At 40.7% G+C, this 11,047-nt stretch overlaps 1 protein-coding gene across 3 annotated transcripts; it reads right to left on the minus strand.

Moving 5' to 3' along the window:
* Positions 1 to 3,007: 3,007 nt before the first annotated feature.
* Positions 3,008 to 9,806, minus strand: NXT2 (nuclear transport factor 2 like export factor 2). Of its 3 annotated transcripts, none has more exons than XM_081794241.1 (5): positions 9,630 to 9,806; positions 8,571 to 8,655; positions 7,530 to 7,616; positions 5,855 to 5,999; positions 3,008 to 5,168 (listed from the first exon to the last, which is right to left on the minus strand). In XM_081794241.1, the coding sequence occupies exons 1-5, from the start codon at positions 9,725 to 9,727 to the stop codon at positions 4,987 to 4,989; spliced, it is 597 nt and encodes a 198-aa protein (XP_081650367.1). In that variant the 5' UTR covers positions 9,728 to 9,806; the 3' UTR covers positions 3,008 to 4,986. The 3 variants fall into 3 exon arrangements, with proteins under 3 accessions (XP_081650367.1, XP_081650368.1, XP_081650369.1); XM_081794242.1 differs by lacking the exon at positions 9,630 to 9,806 and adding an exon at positions 8,809 to 8,930; XM_081794243.1 differs by lacking the exons at positions 8,571 to 8,655; positions 9,630 to 9,806 and adding an exon at positions 8,296 to 8,386.
* Between the last annotated feature and the right edge of the window lie 1,241 nt (positions 9,807 to 11,047).

Consider the following 11,047-nt stretch of genomic DNA (forward strand, 5'->3'; position numbering starts at 1 on the left):
AGCCGTGAGATCGTGACCTCGGCTGGAATCAAGAGTCTGGATGCTTAACCCACTGAGCCACCCCGGCACCTCCTAAATCCCTTTTTTTAATATACAGTAAATTGGTCATTGCTATCTGGATCTAACGTTAGCCTTTTTGTGGAGCTGGAAGAAGTCTTGCACAGGCAGTGGCAAGTTGTGATTGTGGATGGCAGTCTCTATCAACTGATTTTACTGCAAAAGAAACAGAATTTGGGGAGAGGGAGAATCCAATCACCAAGCCAAAAACATACCGTTTTGTGCAGTGCTTTCTCATTTGTTGTCTTATTTGAACCTCACAACTGCCTGGTGGGCCAGATAGGGCAAATGTCCATTCTCAACATCTGAAGACAGAAGCCCAGACTAAGTGAATTACCAAAGGCCACAAAGCACGGCAGGGGCAGAACAGCCTTAGTATACGGGTCTCCTTTGGGTCTGGGACCAGGATTTACACAGCCAGGAACACCACAGCCTTTGTTAAACCAGAGAGTTGATAATGTAAATGTCTGGAATGTCCAAGAAGAGAGGGAAAGGAAAAAAAAAAAACCCACACGAAATTGACTTGAAATAGACCAAAATACAGTTTATGCAGTCTCAACCCATGTTCAAAAGTGTTTCTGCTGGAATGCCTACTCCATTCTCTTCTTGGACACCTGAAATAGGGCAGCCTCCCCATTTCAAATCCTTTTCATCACCACACATGCTATTCTCAGATTCTGCCTAAACAGTTGCTTTCTTAGCTCTGGACTTTGGGTGCAAGATAAGGAATAGGAGGAAAACAGTGCTCCCCTTCTTTGCCCTCCACAAATATGACACACCCGGGAGGAGGAAGTTTTTGATCATTTCTAAGTCAGGGTGACATTGCTGACCCACGGTACCACTTTCTGGAAGCCGACCCGACCCCAGCCTACACTAGAAAGTGATAGTGAAAATAATATATTTGCTCTATTTTTGTGTTTTCCAAACTGCTGATATAATCCATTAAGAAGTTGGAAAAAGTCTATTCAGTGGCTGTGAACAGAATTTTCAAAAAAATAAAAATAAAATAAAATCAATACAATGAAATGGAAAGTACCAGAAACAACCTGAAAGTAGGAAACATGAGTTTTAGTTTGGACATAACATTTGAATTAGTTTGTTACATTTATGCATCTGCATGCTGGATTGTGCTATTTTGTACTTATTGTGGGTTAGAGCAAAACCTTTGAAAACCACTGATCTAGAAGATATATACACCTCAATTTGAGATGCAGTCTGTATCCCAAGACCCTCCAACAACATATTTCCTCCTTTTAGTGCTTCTCTAGGAAGCAAGACTGATCCATATAGGCCACTGATAGTCACTGAGAACTCTTTTGTACAGAAACCTGCATTTGGCAAAGAAAGGCAAATATTTATTAACTAATTTATATTTCTTTACTTATTCTTGAGAGAGAGAGAGAGAGAGAGAGAGAGTGCGGGGGAAGGGCAGAGAGAGGGAGAGAATGAATCCCAAGCAGGCTCCCCGCTGTCAGCATACAGCAGGATGCAGGGCTTGGACTCACGAGCCATGAGAGCACAACCTGTGCTGAAATCAAGACTCTGACGCTTAACAGACTGAGCCACCCAGGTGCTCTGGGAAAAAATAGAATACAGAAGTTTGGGAGGCAAGTGTTTTGATGAAATGTTTTCATTGTATCAAGCCAACTGTTAAACCAGAAAGCCAAATCTGCCCTATCATTTCCCCCCTAGACAGGTTATCCTTTATACCAGCCTTATCCTTTATACCGTGTATTAAATCATAACAAGAATCAGCAAGTGAAGTCCCCTTCTACCAAATTTCCTGCCTCACTAGTTTCAAGCAAGTTAATCCAGAAACATTCCACAATAAAACACATGCTATCTTCTTGCCTTTTGTTGACTGCTTGCTCCTTCCCCAAACACATGTGACCTTTAATCTCACTGGGACTATCTTTTTAGACACATTTTATATTACTAGGTGACTTTCAAAAATCAGGAAAATGTTATGACTCCAATTCTCCAAGGCTCAAGTATGTTTAAATAAGGTCTGTGGCTCTTCTAGCCATATAGAAACACAAGTAACTTGGCAGAATTTGAGTCTTGAGTTACAGGCCTCCTAGGCTGATAGCCTATTACTTCCACTGCCTACAAATTTAGACCTAAGTAGATTAGATTCCTAACCATTTTTTATCTAGGCAACTCCTTACTGGACTTCATCAGTCTAATCTAAGATGCCATCAATTTGAGACTCAGCAGTATTTTGTGTACTACTGAAAAAAGGAAAAAAGGTGATTAAACTATGATTTGACATGTTTATGATCCATACCAATTTCAGGGGTATTAACTTGTGAAAAATGTGCATCTTTGAAGATGAAAAATGGTAGTTGGTTTCAAGGGGTGTTGCATCTTCTCCCTCCTCTCCAAGTGTCTGTTGACATTATTTTTTCATTTTTTAGAGAGACAGCAAGTGCAGGCGTGAGCAGGGGGAGAGGCAAGAGAGGGAGAATCCCAAGCAGGCTCCACACTCATTGTGGAGCCCAACGTGGGGCTTGATCCCATGACCCTGGGACCATGACATAAGCCATAATCAAGAGTCACTTGACTGAGCCACTCAGGCGCCCCTCTGTTGACATATTTTTAATGTAGAATTGAATTTAAGGAGACCATTCTTTTTGGAAACCAACTCTTTTGGTTTAACTGCCTATGGAATCCAGCATTTTGGCTAGTTTCTCAGGGTTAAAATTTTCAACATCTCACCAGAATCCTGCTACCTCAAACAGGTGATATCAGGATGTGAACATTTGGTAGGAAAAGAACACATGTTAGAGAAGAGACAAAATCCAGGTTGTCAACCATTGTTTTCAACACTCTAATGTGTGTGTGTGTGTGTGTGTGTGTGTGTGTGTGTGTTTAATTTGAAAACTTTGTATTATACAGGTAGTCATTTCTGGAGTCTTCAAAAGAAAAACCAAAAGACCTTAAAACAAGCTTGAGAAAACCTGTCACAAGGAAAATTTTATTTTATTTTTTCAAGTTACAAAAATATGTGCATGTCAAAAATACAGTCTTAGTCCACAGAAGAGTAGTTCCAGCCATTTAAAAGTTATACAGAAGGAAAAAGCAATGTATATAGGAATCGTAAAACAATACAGTATAACTGCTCAATTCAGTTATTGCTAGTTATATGCAGCTTTTAATTGAGACTGTTCTCTACAAGGGAAAGGGCAGTGTTTGGGCACTGGCTTTTGCTGCTACAGGCGTTAAACAGCCAACCCCAGATTAGAATAAGCTCACTTTGAGTAGAATATACCATGTAAGCTTTGATCAGTACCACAAGGGAGTGTGGTCTAAATTTCTGTTCCACCTCCTTCTCCTAGTTGGTTCTATTATCAGAAGTAAAATGTGTAGTTTGGGGCAACAGTAAATGAACTGCTGGTTTTCAAAGTAAGTGGTAAGAAACAGGGACTCTGAGTTGCAATGGAGAAATGAAGCTGGCAGGTTTAGCTTAAAAACACTGAAACAATAAACACAAGGATGGAAAAAATGTTAAAGTGTAACAAAAACCCAACACTAGCCTTTTCTCTTTAGATGTCGAGATGCAACATGAATCAATCTGTTCTTTTGAAGCCTAGGAGTTGATGAAAACCTGCCTTCCTCTTTTCTCTCTTTAAAAAAGACAGAGACCTAGCCACATAACAGGAACATGTTTAAAAATAGTTCCATTTGCTTCACAGAAGAACAGCGCGTCAAATTAAATAACTTTAACTTTAAATAAGTAATAAAAAAAATGCAGACGACAGTGTAAACCACAGAGAACAAATCACTTACTTTGGGGGTGGGTAATACACAGGAGACGTTTGGCCTGAAGTTCACATGGAAGACTTAGCAGGTAAGAGTGTCCCAAATATATAGCAATGGCTTCGTTTCCCACTTTCTTGTCAGACCCTGCAGGGTCAGGCTTATTGCTGACATTTAACTCCCATAAGTTCTTGAATACATCTGAGATAAATATTGGTGGGAAGTATGAGGCGAACTGGAAGAACCTTTCAAAATCATTCTTAGAACAAAAGTGACACTCGGGACCATTTGGCAAGGACAATTTATGACTTAAACCCTAAAAACAGGTGATTTCAGGAGGTAGAAAACAAGTACCAAAAATGTACCATTTGGCCACCCTTCTTAACTTTTGGCCAACCTTGGATCTCTCCATTTTTCACTCCCCATTCTCCCATTAAAGCTATATTAGTCCTACTATACCATTCGGTACCTAACGTTATAAACTTGGAGCTGCCACAAAAAAATCTTTTTAAGTAGTTTTACTTTGAAAACCACTGAGTATATCTAATGCTCAAGTATCAACTGGGAACATTTTAGTAAATAAATTCACTCCATAGGGAAACATGCTGACATAAAACAAATACTTAACGTGAAAAAAAGACGACTGAACATCTCTATATGCTAGTACATCAGGGCAGCTATGCAAACCTATATTAGTAATACTTTCACTGAACTGATTTGGAAAAGCCTTAGGTTAAAACTGCATTACCAGCATTTACTGGCAATAGCTCTATGTCTTACTAAAAACTTAATCTAGTAACAATGAAAAACTCTGCTTTCTCCCACAGAGTTATGTTGTGCTGATATCCCATAGATAATATTATAAAAGAATTTCATTTTTGCAATAGGCTGGGCTCACAGTGAGTATGTTAATACAGAGACCATGTGTACAATATAACTGTAAGAATGTCATGAGTGAAATGCATATAAGGCATGTAAAAAACTAGCATTAAAGCTCTTAAGGGCAACGATCCAAACTGGCAGCTGCTAGAAAAGGCGCTGCTATGAATAAAAAAAGTATTAAAGAAACACAGTTTCGGCACATACTAGTTTCTAGTGCTTCCACAATGAAATGAATTACTTCACATAAATTTCTGTTGCTGGAACTAATGGACCAAAGAAGAATGGACTTTAAGTACTAGCCCAATCTTGGAAACGAAAGCAATCGCTTGCAATCTTCCACACGGTGTTTTGAGGATTAGACTGGGCGGTCAGCAGGAAGTTCTGGTTGAAGTAGTGTTGTTTGTTTCCATCAAACTTCACAGTTCCGCTGGTCACAACGAGAACTGTGGTCTGGGCCTGAGTAGCTTGCTCTTCACCCACATTAAGGAAAAAAAAAGAGAAGAGGTCACAGTTTCTCTCAATAAACAGATTTTCAGGCTTAAACTACAATGCTTATAATTTGACACAGCAAAAGAGTTTCATCAACTTTCTCGACCTTCAGCACAATCTTGAACCTGTGCTCTCAAAAAGCAGAAAACTAAATAATCATTTCAAAGCAGATTAAAATTATTTGCAGTCCAGAAAGATTTGGGGTACACTAAAGTTTCTATGTAAAGTTTCTTATATCTAGCACAGGACCCTTCGGTTCCTGCATTTATCCATACTTCATTGGGTTTCTAACAGAGCTGTTTCTTAGTTTGCTTCCTTTTTAAAAATTTTTTAATGTTTATTTATTTTTGAGAGAGACAGACATAGCACGAGCAGGGGAGGGGCAGAGAGGGTGATGCAGAATCTGAAGCAGGCTCCAGGCTCTGAACTGTCAGCATAGAGCCCGACGCAGGGCTCGAACTCACAAACCGTGAGATCATGACCTAAGCCAAAACCAAGAGTTGGATGCTTAACTGACTGAGCCACTCAGGTACCCCTGAATTTTTCATTTTTAACTTGCTCAAAAAAGTAATTACTTCTGTGGCTAAGAGTTGCACGTTTGCTTTTGGTGTTAAAGTTCAGTGCTCGCTAGAGGAAGACAAAAGACACAGAAAGACCATGATCTTACCATGAACTGGTTGGCAATCTAACATATTGACCTGGAACTCACTAGAAGGCAACATATCAAAGAAATTGGTTAGGGCTTCTAGCCCTGTAACAACATTTCCATTCCATATTAAAGTGGCCTTGTCTAGATACAGCCTGGTTAGTGCCTAAAGAGACAGAAAAGAAAAAAAGATGAGGATTTTTGTTTCTGGGGAAGCATTTTACAGAAATGGGTTGAAGGGTTACAGGTGGCAGATAAACATTTCCATGGTGCTACTTCCACCTCTACTCCCCTCGCCCCCTGTTACTGGAAGACACTGTGAGCAAGGTGGCTGCCTTCTATAGACTCTTGGCCTGAATAGATACTTCACTTTAGCCACAAAAAAAACTTGGCCTCCCAACTGGAAGAAAGTTTTAAATGTAAAGTTTTGCTTTCTGTGTTAAAATGAAGTAAACGATCACAAATTTCAAGCACACGCAGCCCCAAACCAGCTTTAGTCTCTCTCAGTTTTCTAGTTCTGAGATTAACAAAGTTGCCAATCAGGTCCTACCCATACATTCCAACCCCAGTGTTCCTGTAAGTGTGAGTCATTTAATGTTTGAACCATTTATTGTTGTAGGTTAGGAAGAATTCCTTTTACTACTATGCAAACAGCATATTTTGTTCAAAGGAATCACGAGGACTTGGTAAAGCAGAGTCCTCGATAAGTCAAGTAGTTAAGGCTGAAATAAGGCAAAATCCAACAGTTAACTCCCTGGTCACAGGGGTTTAGTGTCTCACAGGACACATTATTTGCTTAATTCTACAACTTCACTTGGATTAAAACACAAGCCCATTATCTTGACTCTGGTAATAAACTATGTTGCCTTTTTTTTTTTTTTTGCTACTTTGTTTTTGAAAGCAGCAAGACACAAAAAACATCCATTGTCAGGTCCCTTGCCCCTGTCCATGTCATCAAACATCAAGTACCAGAAACTTCTTTTATCTTCTGTCTTAAAAAAAAGACATTTTTAGAGATAAGATATTAACTTCTGTATCTGCAGCATAAAGAACATTCTCTAAGGCAATCCTGTGTGGATAAAAGACCTAGGCAAGGCTGGAGCACACACTGAAAAAATCACTGAGAAGATACCGCTCAGGGATAAATCACAACAAAAAAGCTGACGAAGTGATAACTTGCACTGTTGGATACTAAAAGTATCCAAACCATGTGGATCCTATTTCTGAGTACCAACTATAGCCATGAGCTTTAATCAGAAATTATTAATATACGAAATTAAATGGGCAAATCAAGGAACAGTCCCTGTAGTGCCAAGCTCCTTCACTAGCACTATAATACTATTTTAACCATCTTGGCTGAATGATGGGATTAAAAAAGGTAACATATTTAAGTAAATATGTCAGGTGCCATGTCAAGTGCAGTAAGTTAGTTCCCATTTACCACCATAAAAATAAAATGAAGTTAAGAAAGGTTGGCAATTTGCCCAAGGTCACTCAATTAGGTAAACTCAACTCAAAGTTGAGTTAGGATTCCAGAGCCCACACTTCCATGATATCACACCAATCCTTCCCTAAACAGTGCACTTTATTAAAGAGCAAGTCTACAATCATCGCTTATGCAAGTCAGATGAATGACTGAGAAAAGACCAAAAAACCTGGTACTTAATAAAGAGTAATAGAGTCTCTTAACACTCACCCGTCTTCTTTTGTCCATTGTCTCATAGTAAATATTGACAAATTCCTCAGCAGCTCTACATGCCTGATCTACATGAGTTTTAAAATCCTACAAGAAAAAATTCATAAGTGTACATTACCACCGCCTCCAACTCCTAACAAACAGAAAACCAACAGAAGCTGATGATTGTAGCTCTATATACAGCTCACATTTTTCCATATAAATTTGGACATTGCAAAGTTCAGGGCTCAAAAGTTTCCAGTTTTTACATTTTTCACCATTTTAAGATACATATATTAAGGGAATCTCATCCCTCATTAGTGAATGTTTTTCTCAAATATGAATTTACAATCTTTGCTTTGTAACTGGTACTGTTAAGTACTTTTTAGGCTTCCAGTATTTTACAAAACATTCACTTTAATAAAAATGATGTGGTCTGAACCTTTAAAAAAGGAGGGGGGGAGCATTGAGTTCTCTAAGCCAGAAGTTACCATAAGGAGTTGTTCAGTGGGAAAAAAAACAGGGTACAAATACAGTTCAATAAAATACTTGAAAACAAGACAGGAAACTTCTTCATATTACGTAAAAATTCACTGGCATTTGTAAACAACTGTAAAAACGAAGAAGAGAGATGTTGTCGGGGTTTTCTCCTGCCGGGAGATTAAGTACCTTTTCCCCCAGCCATTCACTGAGCCCACCCTATTATTTGAATTAAGATTTAAGTTTCATTTCTCTACCAGGTGATGGAAAGATCATGGAGAAAAAAGATCGCAAGCCATAAACAAACCCCAACATTCCTGCCTCCCACCAATTCCCATCTCGGGGTCCTTTCCAGCAACCCAAAGCAACTGCACAGACTCCGGGAGTCGGAGGCGGTGGGGGGGGAGTGGGGGGATAGGGACCCAAGGGGGCTACGGAGAGCGGGCCCCGCCCCGAGGCCCAGCGGGCCAGGCCCTGATTCGCCACTGGACCACGTGACCACCAGCCAGCCGGCCCAGTGCCCCTCCCCTCAGCCGGCCAAGTCGCGGCGCCACGGCACCCTGCCGCGGCCCGGGCACTCACCACAGACGAGGCCATCAGGGAGCTCGAAGCTGGTTTTTCCGGCGGTGGCGGCGTCACTGCCTCCTCACGTGTCCGTCTCCCTCGGCTGCCGGAGGATCAAATATTTAGGGAGACAGCTAAACCCGCCAAACGCCGAATTCTCCACCCGCCCATTCTCTCCCGGAAGTAGCTCGGTCCGTTGTTAAAAGCAGCCCGACGTTCCAACCTTAAGTACAGTTCCCTTCAGTTCCGACCGTACCCTCCCATTCGTCTCCTGTATTCGCTTGTTTGATATTTCTCTACTTCGTCGGGAAGAAAAATCACTCAGCTTTCGTTAATTGGATACTCTGACAGAAAGCATCCATTTTCCCAAGGACGTGGGACAAGCTAAAAATATCTGAATGGCCCAATAGGAGGACTTCTTTGCTTCAGAAGGCGGGGCCAACGCTGGCCGAAGACCAACGAGAAACGCCCGGAGAGACCTGTATCAGTAGCCTATAGGAAAAAGGGGTGGAGCTTGGGGAAAGGATGGAAATCACACTGCGCATGACTGGTGGAGACAGATTTAAAGTTCTGGAACATTCTGGAAGAATCTAGCCTCATTGAATTGAATCCCACCTGTCTCTGTAGCGTTTGTAAAATTATTCAGTTTGATTTTGCGCTATTCATAAGGAAAGGCTTATCAAGTTCCTTCATTCTGGGAGGCTTTTTTTTTGTCTCTCAGACCTCAAATGAAGATTAGTATACACCGCCATTCACCCGCCTTCTGCAACCTACTCTCTTAACAGCTAAAATTTTACTGAGTGGTGACCACGAGCAAAGTTCCTTTTCTAAGCATTTTAATCCGTATTACTTCACTTATTACTTCAATAACAATACGAGACAGTCATCTCCGTTTTATAGTTAAGGCACAGCATGATTAAGTAACCTGTTCAGGGTCACAAACTAGTTGGGGTTCAAGTTCAAACAATTTACCGCTACAAACTGCCTACACTCTCCGGCATCCTTTAAAACCGTTCACCTCAAAGACACCAACAACTTCTGGGTCATCAAATCAGTTAGATATCTCTATAGCCTTACCACCCATAACTGGTTTGTGGCTCATCATCATAATAGTCCCTCCTTCCTTGGTATCTTCGATAGTCTTCACGAGACCAGTCTCTTCTGTATCTTCTCATACTTGAACGTTTTTTTTTTTTTTTTCCGCGGCTCTTCCCTCTTCAGACTAGCTTCAACTGCCAGCGAACCAGCTTCCTTCTATTGCGTACCCCCCCACCCCCGCTTAGTGGCGTCACTTCCGGGGGATGTCTCGTTTTAAAACTTCTCTCCTCCCGCGTGATGTCAATTGCTACTCGTATGCTAATGAATCATACATAGTTACACATCTCCAGCCCCCACCTCTTCTCTGATTTCCAGGGCCACATACGGAATTTCGCTAGATAGGAACACCAAAATGCACTACAGGCTTCCTGAACTGCTTGAGTCCAAAATTTCAACTCATTATTTCCTCTGCACTTCCAATCTTATGCATTCGTTTAGTGATCTGTGCTTAAATTCTTGTAATCTTTATTTTTACCACCCCCCCCATCATCATAATTCATTTGTTCATTCAACAAATATTGAGCACATACTATCGATTAGACACTGTGCACGGTTCTGGGAATAGAGTGGTAAACAAAATAGACATGATTCGTATCCTCATATAGTTCACAATATAATGGGAAGGCTACAAAATAAAACATTAATGAACTGCAGAGGAATTCCAAGCAACTTTCTCGATTCTGGTCATTTTTTTTCAAGCAACCTCTCTCTCTCCGCTCCCCTCCCCTCCCCCCTTCCCTTCCCCTCCCATCTCTTCTTCTCTCCTCTCTTTCTTTCTCTCTTTTATATACAAACTTTATAACTCTTTTCGTTTTTCCAAGATTTTCCTAATCTTTAAAGATCTGGTCTCAATTTGCCTTTCCAGACTTCTCTGCCATTATTTACCAACATTGGCAAAGTTAACTACCACTGCTTGCCAAAAATGAGTCATGTTTACTGCTTTATAGGTGATTGTATTTCTTAACTGAGAGCTTAGAATGTGTCTAGTGTTTATTATAAGTTCATTCAATCCTCACCCCTGGAGAGAGACATATTATTATCTAGGTTTTTAAGAATTTAAAGTGAAGTTCAAAGAGGTTAAGTAAGTTGGTTAAGATGGCCCAGCTTTCAACCCACAGCTGTCTGATCCCAAAGTCTTTGCTCTCAGAACACTCTGCTAGTCATGCATTTGCTTAAACTATGCTTCTTTTAAAATGTTTGTTCCCTACATTTCTACCTGCCCTTCAGGGACCAGAGAAGATGCAACCTTCTCCGTGAAGCCTTCCTTCATTTCATGTCCCCAGAACACCAAAGGCTGTGGCCTCCTTTATGGCCATGTTGTCTATTGGTGGGGGAACAATAGTGCTGGGAACTAGAGTGTTGGGAGTACTGAAAGGGGAAAGCTGAGCTAGAGGTGG

The sequence above is a fragment of the Panthera onca genome, chromosome X (assembly GCF_046562875.1).
Source record: "Panthera onca isolate mPanOnc1 chromosome X, mPanOnc1 haplotype 2, whole genome shotgun sequence".
NCBI lineage: Eukaryota > Metazoa > Chordata > Mammalia > Carnivora > Felidae > Panthera > Panthera onca.